A 19,131-nucleotide genomic window follows, 5' to 3' on the forward strand; every position below is an offset into this window, starting at 1 on the left:
TTCTTGGAACTTTTAAAGAGCCCTTAGAGTGAAGCGATACCCGTTATAAGGTTTTTGATAATAATTTCAATTTTAAACGTAACTTTGTTAAAAAAAAAACAATATTGAGTAATCCTTTAATCATTACATGTATTCATCCCTAATAATTACAATAGTTCTTTGTTTTTAGAAATAATTTTGTTCAGAAAAACCTTTCTCACACCACCAGTCACCTTTTTTGGAGATCCTTCTGGAGCTCAACTTTGGTGTTAGGTAGGTTGGTGTGGTAGGCTTAGAGCTACGCATTTACACATGACTTTTACAGTTCTACACCCAGGTAGATCGCTCAATCGTATTTGTATTTTCCCAACCATGCTCTTGTCCAGTTTGACGTATAGAAAATGCATGCGTTTTCCAATTGTGATCACATTTTCGGATGGCAGTCGTTTAACACTCTTGGCAATCTCGCCCACTATCACATTACCCTCGATGTCTCTGTGACCTGGCACTCAGTAGAAGTGAAGTCAGTTGGTGCTGGCGACATTTTCCACTATTGCACTGCTTTCCAAGACACTTCTGGCCGATAAGAAAACGAGGTTAAAGTCTTGATTGCTGTCTGTTCCATAAAAATGTTGACTGTAAAATTGTCCACTGATTCATTAAAGGCCAACTCCGTGGCTTTTCCTGTAGCTATGTCCCCTGCTTGAAGTATACTAAGTGATCCGGCAGCTTAAAAGACTGTCTTATGCTTATCACTGAATAGGTTATGAAAGCACCAACTCCGTCCAACATTTTCGAGTCATCCATAGAAATATTAAATATGTTGCGAGCAGCTAATATACCCTTGCGCCAACCATCTTTTTCTATGTTTGCTTTAAGCCTTTTTTTGTCAATTGAAAAGTGGAAACATGTAGTCGTTGCTTGCCAAACCGCCATTGCCCTCTAGGCTATGCCCGAAGGTTCTATATGTGATTGGTAGCCAGTTTGGCACTAGTTCAAGTGCAGTCATTAGTATGATTCTTATGAGCTCTCATTGTGCACAATGCAGCGAGCGTCTGAACCTTTTTCCATTGGTTGTTACTTTTATAAGCTCTCCATCATACTACTGTACGTTTAGTTCTGAGTCCATTCTCGAGAAGAGAGCTTCCAATAGCTTCATCTCCACTATTTTCCACCGCTCCAGTGACATCTGTTTCAGCGGATTACTGCGGTACATGGGCGCCACGATCAGATGTCGTTTTACAATCCCACTGGTTGCTGTCGCTGCTTGGGACGTTGTCGGCTTATCCTCCGTTTTCTTGACGTTCAGCTTCAACATCTTTGTACTTTCTCTTTTTCAATGGTGCCCTTGTTTCGCTATTTATCAACGCTGCTTCTTTTTTAGCGATGTGCTCCTCTATGCGATTTGCACGACGCTGGAATCGAGGCACTGCAACAATTGCGTGTGACTAAATGTACCCGGCCGGTTTTCACCTCCTCTCTGGCGCAAGCCAATCATTTAACTTCCTATTCCGTTAGGTAAGGATCATATCTCGACCGCCGCCTTATATCGCATTTAGTTCTCAACCCTTCCTTGCTTGGCTATCGCAGGGCCCTCTCGCGTTGCCGGAATTGGAACACCCGGTTTCCTTCTCAGGAGAGCGAAGAAGCTTTGTGCACTTTAGAACTAGCTTGTTGCACTGAAAATGTGTCCAATGGCGATCTATCTTGTCAAATCACTGTGCATGCCGTTATATTCCCGTCTAATATATTGTATACAAACAGTACACCAGAAAGGGATGAAATTTATGACTTATAAGTGAATATAACTCGAAGATTACCATTTCATTGACATGAAAATGATCCAAACCCTTTTACTTTTGTAGAGCTTTATAATATATTTTAATAGGTTAGTTGAGGTTAGTGGGGTTAGCCTATAAACCACGCAGAGACGAGTTTGGTCCTTTGCAATACCAGATGGAGTTCAGTTGCTAAGTCCAAGAGGATTTGTCATCGTTTGACGCGAATTTTAACAGACACTGCGGGATCACTGACGATATCTCCTTCAGTGTGTCATACTGTGGGGACCCCAGATGCTTACAGCGTAGTCTTGCCAATGCGGACACAAGAGATGATCCATTGTTTCCCTGTTGCACTGCTCTAGACATTTCCTTCAGTTTTCTCGATCTAATATATTTTAATGAATTTCACACAACAGTTTTTAATTCCCTTTATTATGAGAAAATAGATTTTTTTGCCTTTATATACTACTCACGGACACATCTTTAACTCTGGATCCACTTTTATTATCGCACTCGTAAATTCTTTTATGATTAACATTTGACACTTTTTATTATTACACTTTTGCTATTATTGCCCTCCGCTATGACCTTATCGACATTTCATAAAATCATCGAATTGGAAAAGCAAACACGCAGTAAAAAGATAGAATGCATGAAAATAGGAAAATGTTCACACGTACCGGAAAGATCATAAAAGATTATTTGTCGATGGCGCTTCCGATTGTTTGTGTGCCTGTGTGCGTGTGCCTGACAGCATAAAACCTGCGCCGAAATTTCCGCACACGAGACGAACGAGCTTCGTTGAAGTGAAGCACAGACAATGTATGTTGCAATAAAAAAAAAAACAACAAAAATAGTAAAGGTGGAGAAGGTCGAGAAGGCGGTTGATGACCCAAGATTACGTGCGCCACTGACAGTAAAACGAATTTGAGGCAAACAAAAACCATGGTTGGGTTGGAATTTACAACGGTAGTGGCGGGATTTTGAGGTGCCATTGTCGTAAACATTTTGACAGTTGGAAATAATGTCAATGTAATTGCGAGCAAGGCGCTAGACAGTCAAACAACGACACAAAACCGTTAATACTGTTGTCGTCGTGGTGACAGAAATTTGACAGCTAATAACAGGAAGGCGCACACGCCGGTGTCTTGCGTTTCGAAATGGGTGAGTGTCAGGTAGTGAAATACGTTAAGTGGCGCTTCAAGTTTATTTGGGCACAAAATGTAATATAATTTGAAATATATATTTTTGGCGTAGACACGGCTTACGCTCGTTATTGCAGAATATACAGCAGCGCGCCAGTCGTTCTTCTTTTTCGCTGTTTGGCGCCAATTGGAGATTCCAAGTGGAGCCAGGTCCATCTCCACCTCGTCTTTTCAATCGAGTAAACCTCTTCCTCTGCTTCCTTCGGCGGATACTGCGTCGAATACTTTCAGAGCTGGAGTGTTTTCATTAATGCGAACGCCAGGACCTGCTAAGTGACAGAAGCAGTGCTCCGACGAATGTAGAAGAAGCCTCACCAACAATCTACCGCAACAACATTGTCGTCCCGCCACTCGACCAAGACGAAGTGAAATCAGCTCTAAGCCACTGGATTACCGGCTCAGCTGTTTAAAGCTCCGGCGAGGAGCTGGAAAGGTGCATTTGGAATCAGCCTTGTTAATTTCGCTTAAATGGTTCTTTTGGCAGTATTGTGTGACAGACTTAAGACCATTGTAAATACACTGATTTTATCAGTTTGGCTTTCAGCCTGGCAAATCCGCCACCAGATTTTCACAATATATCAAATCCTGTCAAGAGTCTTGACAAATAGATCGCCACCCAAAAAGGAGAGCGTACGGAATGACATTGAGCATAACCATCAGCTCCCTGAGAATCGGGGTGGACCTCTCCAAGCCGTTGGATACCAAAACAGATTTTAGACAAAGTGATTGTCTCTCGTGGGACTTTTTCAATACATCGCTGGAAAAGTGATAAATGCCGCTAATCTGAACCACAGCGGCGGTGTCTATTCTAAAAGTGCAATGCTACAGCGGACGCATTTGATATTAACATCGTAGGGACAACAGAGCCGACAGAACAGCATTTTCAAGCTTGGAATTAGCCAAATAGGTTGGATTTGTGGTGAACGAGGACAAGACAAAGTACCTCTCCACTCAAAAGGTTTTCCTCGCGTCTGAGCAATGTTGGTAGCTATAAATTTTAAAAAGTTAGAGACTTTGTATATCTCGGAACCAGTATAAATTTCACCAATAATCCTAGCCTGGAGATCAAGCGGAGAATAACTCTTGCCAACAGGCGCTACTTTGGGATCAGTAGGTAATCAGATCTCTCTCGCTGTATAAAAATTACGTTCTATAAGTCTCTCAATATTCCCGTACTATTATATCCTATGAACATGGACGATGAGAACCCTAGATGAGAAAGAACTTGGAGCCTTCGAGAGAACTGTTCTTCGCAAGATCTTTGGCGTCAAGGGCTAACAATGCAGCCAAAGTTGTGAAGCCTCCATAAAAAATTAAGCAGTTTCCACAACAACCGGTTCTAAGATACCGAAATCGACTATGATTTTATCCGGTAAAGGACAACATTGCTACCAAAATGAGGAAGCGATATCCGCGAGATATGGTATCCGGCAAAGGACCGATATTTAGGCGATCTAAGCCTGCTTTGATCAGCAAGTAGTAAAAGAAACTTAAGCACATTGAGTAACTAGAAAAACCAGAGAGTTAAAACTATTATGATACCTAATCGTAAGTAGTTGTAGACTGACTATAACTCAGCTAAACTTTTCTTATTTATAAATTTAAAAATTTGGTCTGCTTTCTTGTTTTATTATTTTCTTTGCTGGTTGTTGACTCACGTCGCTCGGCCATTTTTCAAATTCAATTGCTTTTACAGTCAGCCGCGGCACAGCTGGAAGCACCCGCCAGAATTCGTAACTGTAAATAAGTAGTACCATACTTTCCAGTCCCAATGCAATGCATCCGCATTACGTGCTCACATGTGCGTCTAGAACTGCTATATATGGCATGCATGTTGTTGTATCTGTCAAAACGAAGAATGGCCAAAATAAGCGGCAAAGTGCTCGATTTATGTTTCACATTGCAGAAATTATTAGTTTCGGTTTCAGGTTGCGGTAAAAGTTTTTACTACCGAAACTTTTTATTACTACATACTTATTGGGCCACTGCGCTGTTTATACTTAAGAGGGCACGCTGGCTAAGTGGCAAATTTAAAGGGAAAATGTTTAATTTATTGTATAAAGATGATGTTGAAAACACAAGAGAAGTGAAAATCTTTTGATGAAAGTAAAAGTTATCCAGGATTCCATAATATATCTGAACTAAGTGACGGTTAAATTGGTGAGGTGAGTTAAATATGAAAGTAGAGTTCACACAATTGTTATATAACCGAGTTTTTTTTTGGTTTCAAAGACAACTGAGAAGTGTCCGATTACGTTGGCTGCTTCGTCAGCGGAGCGGTCTTGAGTGAGATAATGTAAGTTCTACTAAATATTATCCATTATTTTGCCTTAGTAAACTGTATCTCACGTTTTATAGCGATAACAAGCAAATTTGGCGAAACTCCTCCACTGAATACTTCCCGAGGGTGCCGCCTGGTAATAGATACGACAGTATTACGACGAAGACAGGGTGTGTCTGTTAACAGTTCGACCCTATTGCAGTTGAAAGGTATCTAACTAAGATCTTTTATATCTGCGTTTTCGCGACTCTTAAATAAGACAGCATGCAGATGGGTAGTCTTACTATGATTGGAGGTACAGAAAGAGCTAAATCAAGACAGCAATAATAAAATATTAAAGGAGCCCAGCTGTCCTGGTAAAAAGCCGGATGGAGCTAGTTGTTCCGAGAAAAGGACAGGGTTTTCAACGAGTTCACAAAGACAGGAGTTAAATTTGGTCTAGAAGCTAAGGTTGCCACTAACTCTGGAGCTGATGCTAAGCTTAGTTCCAGGCAGGCAACAACACCAGCAGCCGGAACCAAATCCTGTAACTAAAGTATGGCTACAAAGCAGAGAAGATCGATGACCCAGCGAAGGCAAGGTTTGCCAAGAAGCCTTGTACTGCGTACTTGCTAAGATGGGTAACAGTACAACAATCACGAATGAGGAGCTTACAAAGGAAATCAAGGAGTCCACTGCTGATGAGGACCGAAATCGCATTATCGTTGCTTTGTTAGTTGAAGGAGATCCCTAAGGAAAATGATGAACAAAATTTATCACTTAACATAGTGAAACGAAATCGGTCATGGTACCGTAAAGGCAATGTAAACGGTGGCCAGACAGTATCGACAATCAAGAAGGTGTTTGGTGAGATTGGCAGATAATCATCTACGGCTGTTGTTGTTGTTTTCTCGACTAAAAGCATCCCTGCAGTAATTTCGAGAAATGGTACCGAGTAAAACAGTCTTTGGCTGGATAAAAATCATGGTCCGTTCTGATTACTTAGAACCGGCTTTCGTGGAAACATCCACTGCTGTTCCCCTACGGCCATGTTTCAAATTCGGACCTCTACTGTCAAAAATTGAACTGTGTGAATGAAATAATCGCGCAGCAGAGCCAGCTTTGTCCAAAAGGAGAGGAATTGTGGTCGTCAGTACAACGCCAGGCCACACACAACGAGAGGGATTCGATAGAAGCTCCGGCAGTTTGATTGGTAAATTCTCATCCATCGATCTTCTAGTCCGGTTTGGCACCGAGTGATTACTACCGGTGCCTATTTACGGCGAAGAATTTTGCTGATGAAAAACAAACAAGAGGGGTTTCTGAATATCGATGTTGCCAGTTTTATACAGTAAAGACCTGAGTTTCTATAAGTTTGGTCTTTTGAAATTATCTTCAAAATTTGAAGCAAGACATTGCAAGCACAAGAATGTAACAATATAACCAATAAATAACAATCAAATAAATACATATGTACGTATATGAAATATATATGCTTTGAAAGTAATTAAAAAATCCCACCTACCTCTTCTTCTGATGGTTATCGAAAGCGATGTTAACCGGCACATCCAATTCCAGATCCTCGATGTCATCGATAGCTTTGGCCATCGATTGAAATTTGCGTGCGGAACAGCCATTTCCACCGCTGTCGGCGTTAAACACGCGCCTCGTCAAACTATTAGCGAAAATTTGCGTCGCATCGTCCGTGGCTGAGGCGATTGCCGCGCCAACAAAACGGGCTGACAATGCGGCTCCAACAAAAAGCAGCAGCAACGGCAAGCGCGCCAATGCAAGCGGCGGCGTGTGAAGAGTTCCTCGGCCTGGCAACAGCATTTTCGACGTGTACGACCTTCGTAATTTCGGTGCGAGAGTTCAAATTAGTTTCAACGCTTCGTTGGCAAGTGTAATTTATGCGCTTTGTGAATTAGTAAAATTGCATTTAGGCAATGCTGCTCGTACGATGCAAAATCCGAATTGTTTCACAGCAACAAACAGAAAGAGTGAGGCTTTCTGCAGGATTAGTCAAGCCAATTGCAGAGCCCAGCATTTGCCAACAATTAGACAATCGTGTTTGGTATGTGGGCTTGTAGGCGTGCGTATATAGTATGTGTCTTTGTGTGTGTGTCCTTGGCTTTGCCAATCGCTTTTAATTGCCAACAATTGATTGGACAGCTGTCAAATGGTGACATTGTCCAGTTGTTAACATCTCCCTTTGTCAGAGATGAATTGCAGCTTGTCAGCGAAATCAGAGTGCATTTTTACAATGCCCTTTGTTTCGCCTTGGCGCCTTTTAAAATTAAGCTTTGCAGCTTTCCGAGCTTTTTTTCTAAAAAAAAAGTTGTTGCTAATTCCCCGAATTGTTAGATTAACTAATTGGCTTCGCATGCAAATTGGCCTTCCGTATGCGAAATGCGAATTGCGCTCGAAATATTTAATTGGCCCTCCTGCGTTTTAATTGGCACCAATCGAAAAACCTCGAAAAGGGGCGGGTAGTTTTAGTGCGCGCTCTACAATAATTTGAAGCGAAAACGGCAGTCGGCCGGGTGAGGGGGCGGTACATCAATTGTGGCTTCCACAAATCGCGCAAATTTAGTTTGAAATTCGATTTGAATTAATTAACTCGACTTTAGAGAGCAATCTATTTTCGGGTTCAATTCGAGCGCTTCTTGATTGCTTGATGATGGTAATGGCTTGCTCGAGCTATTAGAAATTTTTTATTTTCGATGTATAAATAAAGTTTGCGAAATAAAGCGAGCTTTATTTGTATTAGTTGCTATAGAAGCTCTCGTTGTGGCAGTGCGAAGTTGTGTCACTGTCCGTTCGTCAGCAATTTTTTGGGGCATTACATTTTAATTGAACATTTCCTTAAAGTTAGTTACCCACTTTTCCATCAAAAATTTTTGTATTGTATATTAATTAACCAAGAAATACAAAACTCAGTGGTGGATCCAAAAGAAGGAGATGGGGGTGTACGGTATTTGGTAGTAGGTATGACCTATATAAGTGGTGGAAAGTCTGCAGAAATTTCAGAACTCCCTACATCTGGTATATTGGAACTATGTGAAGATCTGAGCTAACTGCATTTACTTCTGGAATTAAACTAATTCCATAGGCAATATTCTATGCCTCTGGGTAAGCAGTTACAGTTGTATGACTACCAATTTCTACTCTTGCGTCCTCGCAGCGAACCCTGGATACTATGGACCGAAGAACGGAGATAGTAGGTCCTTCTGACATCTACTAAATTCGATGTGGGATTTGTGGTGAGAGACAGACTCAACTGTCGAATCCTGGCATTCACTTCGGTGGATGAGCCTCAAGCCATAATCCGCATCAGAGCAAAATTTTTCGACATAACACTAATTTTCGCCCACGCCCCGTTGGAAGAGATGGACGATAAAGATGCCTTAAGATAACTCCAAATTTTACATACATAAATATTACACAGAAGAGCACATTAGACCTTTGGTGGGGGTGTTAACCTCAATTAAATTATATTATGTACACAGAAAGTGCTCTACAGTAACAACAATAATTTACTCCTGTCAAGAAAGTATCGGGAATTTATAAATAAAGCGAAAAAATTTTCAATCATTATCCAAGTTTATTTTATCGCCTACAAAGTAACATGCATTTGAAGCGATGCACCTGTGCCAACGTTTCTCCTAATCGTCAAAACATTTTGTTATAGGCACTTTCCGGGATGGCCTTCAACTCTCGCGTCGAATTTGTTTTGATGTCTTGAATTGAGTTGAAGCGTATTCCCCGAAGTGGATATTTCAGTGTGAAGAAAAGTAAAAGTCACATGGAGCTAAATCAGGGAGATTGGTACCTATTCAATGATATTTGTTGAGTGTTTGGCCAAAATTTAACACAAATACGTTAGAAAATTTTGTAAAATTCGACAAACACTACTGAGGTCGACTGACATAAACAGCTGCTTTAAACACACTGGTTGACAGATTGCGCTAATTTTTGGCATCATAATTAAGGACAGTTATACAAACCCAGAAAAAAGATGTACCTGTCTTCCATATAAGCGAGAGATGAAAGGGAAAAATGAAGAATCCCCGATACTTTCTTGACAGAATGTACATATGTTTATACTATTTAGGATGGGGTAATTCGTAAATCGGTTTCACCAGTTTTCAACTCTAACCTATATTAGTAGAAGATCTTATGTTTGCTCTGCTATGATATCAGACAATTTGTCGATCTATATGGTAGGAATCCCATCGGAAGTTTAAAATTCCTTATATTAGGTTGTATAGAGCCAACAGGTAGTACCCACTCGATTTTATTAATACTTGGAACAAGAAACCGTTCTCATATATTGACCAATATTTGCGATAGAAACTCACACAAAAGCTCTAAGAGTCAGAATGTTGGAAAAGGCTTTCGGTGATAATTGTTTGTCGCGAGCAAGTGTTTGGATTGGTAAAAATTACTCAAAGAACGTCAAGAACCCATTGATGACTAACCACGTCACGTAAAGTAAAGAAATTGTTACCTGAAAATAAATGATTGGCAGTCAGAGGTCTTACTGGCATCGCTGGATTATCGAAAGGATCAGTGAAAACCAATTTGTAAGATAATTTGAGACTAAGATTTTGGTTCCAAAATCAATAACTTTTTTCGAAAAAGAAGGTCGTGTGCGAAATCCGCCTACCGACTACCAGGATGGAACTATTACTGGCGATGAGATCCAAGATCTATGCTTATGACCCAGAAACAGATGATCAATCGGCCGAATGAACGAAATAACTCAAAGCAGGTCAAAAATCAAGGTTAACTTGAAAATTTTCTTCGATTATCGAGGAATGGTCCACCCCCGGCCCTTCCGACCGGCCGAAATGTCAACAAGGAATACTATTTAAGTGTTATGCGTCGCATGCGCGAAGCTACTTGTAAAAAGAGGCCAGAATAACGGGCCGACAACCCTTGTTTTCTGCACCACGATAACGCACCGTCGCATACTGGATTGATCCTTTGTGTGCTTTTCGCCAAATTATGGGTGCATAAATTCTTTAACCCCTTCGTCCACTTCAACAACTTTTTCTCTCTTTTAACTATTTAATAATGTTTCACTTAATGTATTTTGCAGGCGTGGTAATGCTCAGTTTCTGTCCATCGGCTCCAACTGCTAAGAAACACGGGCACCAAGTTCTATCAAAATATACAGCTGCTCATTTTATTCATAACTGTTCAGGTGGTCAGGTAAGAGTGCAGCCTCTTCGGGATCAATTCGTGCAAGATGCGCCAGTTTGATAGTCTATCATGCTACCTTTATATATTGATACCACGTTTAATTGTTGTTTTCAGGTCATTTAGCATCCTTAATGAAACTACTTATCTCCATTATAGTTTTTGTGGAGAGGTAGCGCAGCACCGTTTCTTTACTCCCACCGAGTTTGGCATGTTATTATAGGAAGATCTCCCGCCAATACCCCGTTGGTAGCTGTAAGCCTGTGTATACTTTTTATGGACCTATATAATAACTCCTTAGTTTCTGCCTTGTCAGAATTGGGTCATATCACTTTCGCTAAGCTGCTTTTTTCTAACTAATCTCAGCTATTTGTTCAAATTGTGTATTGAGCTCCCTCTTGATCGTTCCTAGCAGACGCGGAATATCTCTGCATGGCATTCTTAGCCAAATCGTCCGTTTTTTCATTGCCGTGACCGGAAACATAAATTATTGACAAGTGGAGTTAACCAGTCAGTGAGCTTAATGCTTTTCTACATTTGTTTGCTAAGCTTGAAATGATCTTGGGCGACGTTTAGACTAATAATGTAGCCTGGCTTTCCGTATCCTGCCGCAGTTGTTCAATAGAACACTGTTCTGTTCTCTGTACCTATAATTTCTATACCTATAATTTCCGCTTGAAAATTGCTGACTGACTTCGGTTGACGAAAATATAGAGAGATATCAATAGCCTGGGAGTATACCTCCATCTTTCCACCTCAAGCCATTTTGGACCGTCCGTATACCAGAGATTAAAGCCTCCACACCAACTAAACCTTTTCCCATTCACGTTCATAACTGTACAGCTATTTACATACATATATGTATATAACAATGCTGTGATTTGCATAAGAATACCTTAATGGATAAACCTTTTAGTTTTTGTCAATTTCAGCATAAACAGGGGTATCAAATTCCAGACCAAACTAGAAAAATTCTTCGAATTCGCCATACGGAAAAATGCATAACGGCATAAGTAGCGTGTAAGCATCAACAAACAAAACCATTTGAAGTACATTACAGTTATTTGTTCGGCACAATCCATCAACCCTTTAACCCCTAGGAGCTGAACTCATCACTATGGCTCACTATGGCCGACACGAAGCCAACAATTGCGGCATACTTGCATACTTGCAGCATCTGCTCTGATTCCTGTGTCATCGTTTATGCTCCTAAGGCGAGCATGTTGATGGCTGCCTGCGAATCCAACGCCGAAGCCACCTGCCGCCCCTCCTGCTCATACACCCGATCGCCCTAAAAGTGGCAATCCTTTGCGCCTTGGGCCATGTGCGGCCAGTTCACCGCTCAATGCATGCTTGCAATAGATGTAATTTGGTAACCGCATACATGCTTCCAGCTGCACAACTGCATGCATACTTACATGCATATGTATGTGTGTGTCACACATGTAACCGGCAAACGGGGTTCATGGTTGGCTTCCACCGCGCAAACCAACAATTGAAACGTCGAACATGCATGCGCTAGCAGCACTTGCAACACTCAGTCACTTTTTAGCCTCGGCGTCTCGCGCTGCCCCGGCACCTAGCACAGCTGCCCCAAACTTGCTGCTCGTTTTTGCGTCAGCGCTGCGAGAAACTTTTTCAAAAAGTCCAATTCGTGAAAAAGTTGTATCCGCTTTTGGCTTTTAGCGTTTCCGCAAGCCAAATACACATTCACACCAACACACATATGAATGCTTCTACTCATCTCATACGGTTGTAGTTGAGCATGTTTGCACTGCTGAGCGTGTGTGTATGTGTGTGTGCAGTTGTAATTGATAATGGAAATTACCGAAATTTTTTAATGGTGCATTGCCGTTGCTGATGCGTTAAATTTGGGGTTTTTCTTTTCAAATCGCCGCAAAAAGTTATTTGCCAAATGGTTGCTTAAACACAGACATACTCGCGTATGTGTGTGCTTGCGCATTAGCGGCTAGATAAGCCAGACCTAGTAATCTTACTAAGTATGCAGCAGTCCTCAACTGGTTTCATTTGGACGGATACGAAATGAGCTCCATTCTACAATGCTGAGATGCTGTATAAAAGCAGTGCGTGTTTGAAAAGCAAGAAGCGGAAACGAGACTCGGTGCATAATCACCATTGTCGTCGACGTCTTCCAACGGTAGGCCCAAGAAACGTGCTTTTTCAACGGAGTCTGACCAAAAGGAGAGGGGTGTCAGATAAGTGGGGTTAGAGGCGGATGCAAGGAGGTCGCCAGTGTCATGCGGAGACTTATTGCACCCAAGACGTATAATAGATATATCGGGGTCTATTCTGGATAAAAAGGAGTTTAACCTGCTACATTATCCAGAACGAAGCTGCGCAAGGGTCACTCTCGTTTCTCCCGGCAACTCCAGCTCTTACAATGGGTAGTGGTTTGACTCCAAGTACGCCATTCACTGACAGGGAGTCGGTGAAGGTGTTGATGGCTCCACTGTGAGTGGCGCGGTCAGTACTTGTCGGAAGTAAGTTGCGTTCGAAGTCTGGTCGGTGTATTGTTTGGTGTCGTCGACGTAGTTTAGGAATGATCTCTTTATGCCTCTAAGAAGCGGTTCCGCTGCAAGTAAGTGATTTCAGGGATGATTTCTACAAAAGCACCTCACAGTAACTGCTTGGAGAGGAGTTCACTATGCTTCTTAACTGGGAGCATACAGGCCTCACTGTGTAGATGTTCGATAGGAGACATCAAGAGGCATTCTGTTGTAGTTCGGAGTGCAGTATTCTGACAAGTGTAAAGCTTCCTCGTCTGCGTTTCACTGCATCCAGGCGACCACATTGGTGCGATGTAGTTAAGCTTCGCTTTATTCGGATCGCTCAGTTTACATGACAGCTATATGCTGTAGTTGTTCGATCTGAACAATTTCTTCAGAGATTGCAGCATTGTCTTAGGCTATGATAAATTTCGTGAAGATACCTCATCAAATAAAAAAGCTTTCTATATGAACTTGATTCCGACTTTCAGTTTTTATGGCACCTATATGGTATATCAATCCGATATCGGTCGTTCCGGCAAATGAGAAGGAGATTGTTTCACCTTCTAAATGAATCCCGTCTTATTGATCATAATTGGAAGATAATAAGAATAAAGAAGAATTTGATAACTGAGAGAAAATATGTTTTCTATAATTAAATCCAATATTATGAATATTACCTAAAACCCAACTCCATAACATTTACATTGACTGAGTAGACACCAACGAAGTTAGAACGTACGAAAGACTCGAAAATATTATTCAACAGTCTTTAAAGAGTCAAATTGCGTACCAGTAGACATAGCTTTGAGGCGAAAGCTGCCAGTAGCCTTAGGCAAGCGGTGTATATAAGGGCTCCGGGCAAGACAAATTGAAATTATCCACTATCGATTGCCTTCCTTACAATCTAAATCAACGCGAAACCTGCAACTGGCGGCACCTACTTCGATGGATTCAGTGGCCGGGCGAAGCGGGTAGAGAAGAGCTAGAGGGAGCTTTTTCGCGAATGGATCGAAGTTACGTGGAAGGGTAGAAGGTGGAGCCTTTTTTCGGACGCTCTCTATCAACTCTAGTTTCAGGCTACCTATCTTTCCAACAATTTTGGATCAACCATGCGACCAAATCTAACCTAACCTAAGCGTCAAATTCGTAGTGAGCAGTTTGAGTTTTTGAAAAACAGCTAAAGAACGGCTACGGCCAAATTTAATCGAAGTTAAGTAGTCAGGTAGAAGGTGAAGTTTTCTGTTGGGAGCAGACTACCTGATTACTGTAGCGTCTTTCAACCGATTTAAGATAAACCTTATGACCTAATCTTACCTAAGCTAACATTCAAATTCAAAGTGAGCAGTTTGAATATTTGAGAAACAACTAAGGACGGCTTCGGTGAAATTTAAACCAGAAATTTACCATACTTCAGTGAAGCATTTTACTTTTTATCCTCAGCACTACTCAATACTCTAACCAATTTTAAAAACCCTAAACCAAACCAACTTAACCTGCTGGGTGTATGTATACGGATACATATGTCCATATGAAAACGTTTGCAGTGAAATGTGCTCCACGTAGTTTTGATGCGATTGAAGCAGCATGTTTTTTACTACCTACTTTGTCCATCTTTTCTTTATTTTTTTATTTTATTCCATTAGATAAGTTGAGAGATTTTTATTGAAAAAGTTTTAAATGCGAATTATTGCATAAAGCTCTGTTTTCCCGGCATTTAGCGTAGTGGAGTGGCAGGGGTGTGGGTTTTATGCTGTCTCAATTACACGGATATTTAATGCTTTCACGATTGCAACTGACTTTCAATTATACAAATGGTAAATATTTATGGTTGGAAAACGCATATTTTATATGTAAGAATTCAACATTTTTTTCGACAGACTAAACTACACAATCCACGCTTTAATTATCATAAAAGGAGACCCTGGCAACACCAGCATGGAGAGTGTTTAGCATAGAGGTATTTTTAGTTTAATACGAAGGATTCTCGAAAGGTTGAGATAAACGCTTAACCAAAGCGACTGAAAAAATGCCAAGAAGAAGCAGTGCTGTTTCCCTGAGGAATTGTTGTATTCTCGTATATGCCAGTGAAGTTCTCTTCCGAAATGCTCAATATAGTTTACGGGAACCGTCTGTTGTTAACTATATTAGTTACTTACTCTAAACTGGATCGTTATTAGGTTAGAACATACAACGAATCACAGAAACATCGTATCATTACAAAACGAAAAACCAACTGACCATAGGCAGCAGTCTAGAAAACCTACTGATGAGCGACGAAACGTCAAAACTTCACCACTTTTAAGGATTAATTTTGAGAGTTCTCTCGAAAATGATACATCGATCTTGAATCAAAATATTACACCAACACCAGAAAAATGTCTCAACTAGGAGAAAACTGAGGAAATCATCGAGTACAACAGTGTAAGAGCTTGTCGATGGTCACGGAGCTAAACCCGTTTAAAAGTATTTAAATAAGACAAAATACAAAGGGAAGCTCGTTGTATCGGTGTTACTCGAGTCAAGGCAGGAAACCGCTTGGCCTGATTTTCCAGCTTCGAATCGCTGCTGAATCGTTATAAAATTGAACCATTTCTGAAACGGATGACTGCTGGTGATGAAGAATGGGTCAGTTACGCCTACGTCAATATAAAACGGTCGTGGTCGAATCGAGATAAGCCGACTCACAAGGTCGTTAGGTCAGAATAGAAGGTGTGGAAGGTTTTTCCTTGTGTTTGGTGGAATTGGCAGTGATTCATTTACTGTAAGTTGCACTCCAACGACCTAACTCTTAATTCGGATTAATACTGGCACCAATTAGACCATCCCAAAGAAGGAATCGTCTAAACATGGCGAGCACCAATTACCTAACTCTTAATTCGGTTTAATACTGACAATATTTAGACTATCCCAAAGAACTAATCGTCTAGACCTGACGAGCTCGAACTACCTAACATTTAATTCGGCTTAGTACTGACAACAATTAGACCAACCAAAAGAAGCAATCGTCCAGACGTGGCGAGCTTTGGCTAATAGCAGAAGCATTGGCTCGCTAGAAGCTCCGGGAGCTTGATTGAGAGGTTTTTTAGAATTGGAAGGTTCTTGTGTAGCCACCTTCTAGCCCAGACCTAACACCAAATGATTACTAGCTGTTCCTGTCTATAGTGACTGATTTCGCTAATGAAAAATTCGTCTCTAGAGAAGCTTGCGAAAATCGATTATAACAGTTTGGCTGCCAATAGAGACGTAGGTTTCTCGAAAATGCCGTTAAGAAATTAACAAAAAGCTATTGAAAATACGGTACATTTATGAGCTAAATCGAATCATTCTAACTATGCCAAATAAACCCTTCAAGTTATTGCAAAAATATGGGTTTCTTGATACTTGATCCTTTATTTCGATCGAATGATCGATTTATATATATTTATATATTTTTTTTTGTATCTAAACATAATTTGAATGCTTGCGAACAAGTAAATAATTTTGCACGACACTTACAGTCAAGTGCAATTAAATTGAAATCCATCATCTTAGACCAGAAATACTATTTAGTCAAGTGCGTTTGGGTAATTAATGAAATGCGCGTTTTCAATGTGAGATAGCCCAAGTGCTGTGAACTGCGTAAAATCCATGCAACAAAAATGCGAAATTTTAGCAACAACCCAAAAACAAAAAGCACTAAAAAGCATAAAAATAGACCCGAATTCGCCGGTAGACAAGCGACTGCGACTATTTTACGCGCCCAATTACTTGCAACGAGACACACACTCGTGTGGCGTTTGCTGCGTACATGTAAATATGTATGTACTAAAGACTTTTATGTAGATTTACATGTGCTAAACAGGGCAAATAAGAAAAAAAAAACGTTAACTTAGGCTGCAACGAAGCTATGATACCCTTCATATATAGAATAGGTTCCTTACAAGAACCTTGATCGGTGAGTTTCTATGGCAGCTATATGTTATAGTGGTGCGATCTGAACAATTTATGACTATATTATAGAGTTGTCTTGGAAAATTATGCATGCCAAATTTAGTCACGATATCTCTTCAAATGAAAAAGTTTTACATACAAGCATTTGATTCGGATCGTTCAGTTTGTATGACAGCTATATGCTATAGTTGACCGATCTCAACAATTTTTTCGCAGATTGTACTTTTATTTTGGAAAATAATCAGTGCCAAATTTCATGAATCTATCTCATCGAATAAAAAAGTTTGCTATACTAGGTCTGGATTGTGATCGTTCAGTTTGTATGGCAGCTATAAGTTATAGTGATCCGACATTAGCAATTCTGACAAATGAGAAGCCTCTTGGTGAGAAAAGAACGCGTAAAAAATTTCAAGTCGCTATCTCAAAAAAAGTTTCTGATTGGAGCTATAAATACTCAGATGGTGGGCAAATCGACTCAACTCATCACGCTGATCATTTATATGTATATACAATATATATGTACATATATATAGTATTATATATAGTATTACATGTAGGGTCTCTAATGTTTTCTACTGAATGTTACATACTTTGGGACCAATTTAACGTGAACGTTGAGGGTATAAAGACTATAACAGACGTTAAACCAATGAAGAGTAGTGCTACTAAAGGGACCATGCCGTGAACTCAGATATTCAAACAACACTCTTAAGAGGTAAATCTGATATATTTATATATATGATACCTGTTTATGATTGTTTGTGAATATATTCGGACATTTTTTTCTCTATTTATATATATTTGTATATATGTATGAAGATGTTTATGAGCAATTAAAGCATATACACCCTCCCATGTTCTGCATACATATATATATACAAACATAGAGCACATCCACCTGTGGCTGCCGCAACTTACAACTAATTAACCTCAATTACGTTGTCACACATGCAACACTTGCCACAAGTAAATGACAATTGTGGCAATTGGCGGAACGACACATTGCATTTTGTGCACCAACAAACAACAAACGCTTATAGTAAAACAGCAGAAACAACGACAATTAACAACACTGGCCAACAACAACACTAACGATACACTAACGTTACACTAACGGTTATATTACTGTACACTCTAATGACTGGTGATAAACGACAAGCGCTCAACCACACACACACACACACACGAACAAGGACACTTTGCAGAGAACACCTACAAACCGAGCAACTGCCGACCCACACCGGAGAAATATATATACGTGCATGTGTCCTTACAGCGTTGAGTTTAATGAGCGAGGCTTAGCGACGAAGCCACACACAAAGACCACACATACAGCGCCTTTTAAGTAGTTGCACTAATGAATGGCGATTTTAACGGTTCACCGGTGGCAAGTGCTGGACTCACAGAGGCCTAAAACAACTTGACGTGCAGCTTAATGTGATTTCTCGTACCTCAATGTTTTCGCATTGATTTGGCTGTAGCGCTTTCTTTCTTTCTTTTTCTGTTGTCAACAATTTTGGCGACCGTGCGTCAAACGTCACTCCTCTGGGTAGGTGACACAGATTCCCCGACACACTGATGACGGCGCGCCCAAAATGTAATACCCGCACACACACACAAACACCACACAATGGACGCAACACTATTTCGCACTTTACCACGTTCTAGGCTTTTGCCATACGCACAATTTTAATTAATACACAAAACCGTAAAGTAGTTGACTTTTAAGTTCGCGAAACTTCGATTGACAGCTGCTGCCAAGCAATGTGGTCGCGTTAGAGCGGAAATCCACGAAACACGTTAAACACACTTCCGATACGATTGCGACTGCCGCAACTATGAGACTACGAGACTATGCGGCTAAGCGACTGCAGAGCACAATACCGTTTGGTCAATGCGACGAGGCGGCAACAATACGTCGCACTCGGTCTGACTCTTCGACTGTATTTGTCGAGTGACGAATGTCGAGTGTGTATAATTCGCGCTAAGGGAAAACGTGCGACCAGTTGCTGTGAGCGGCACGTTGCATCTGTTTGCGTTCGAAATCTTTTTGATTTCTGCTCCTCGACGACAACGACAATGACGACGACTACGACGGCACCGACACCGACATCGACCACGGCAACGACAGCTACAGCGCGCCCCATTGACAGCGGCAGCGTAGCGGCGACAACCACTACGACGTCGATGACGCCGGCAACGAATACAGCCAAAACACACACAAACAAAAACACCAACAAGCGATTAGAGCACGCATCCAG

The 19,131-nt window shown here is 40.9% G+C and overlaps 1 protein-coding gene across 1 annotated transcript in view; it reads right to left on the reverse strand.

Moving 5' to 3' along the window:
* LOC126756082 (uncharacterized) overlaps positions 1 to 18,875 on the reverse strand; it is a 65,413-nt gene extending 46,538 nt beyond the window's left edge. The window contains exons 1-2 of the mRNA XM_050468907.1: positions 18,322 to 18,875; positions 6,751 to 7,174 (exon numbers count right to left, since the gene is read on the reverse strand). Of these exons, the coding sequence (XP_050324864.1) occupies positions 6,751 to 7,058 (308 nt within the window). The 5' untranslated portion in view covers positions 7,059 to 7,174; positions 18,322 to 18,875. The remainder of the gene's footprint in view (positions 1 to 6,750; positions 7,175 to 18,321) is intronic.
* Positions 18,876 to 19,131: the final 256 nt, after the last annotated feature.

The sequence above is a fragment of the Bactrocera neohumeralis genome, chromosome 4 (assembly GCF_024586455.1).
Source record: "Bactrocera neohumeralis isolate Rockhampton chromosome 4, APGP_CSIRO_Bneo_wtdbg2-racon-allhic-juicebox.fasta_v2, whole genome shotgun sequence".
Classification (NCBI taxonomy): Eukaryota; Metazoa; Arthropoda; class Insecta; order Diptera; family Tephritidae; genus Bactrocera; species Bactrocera neohumeralis.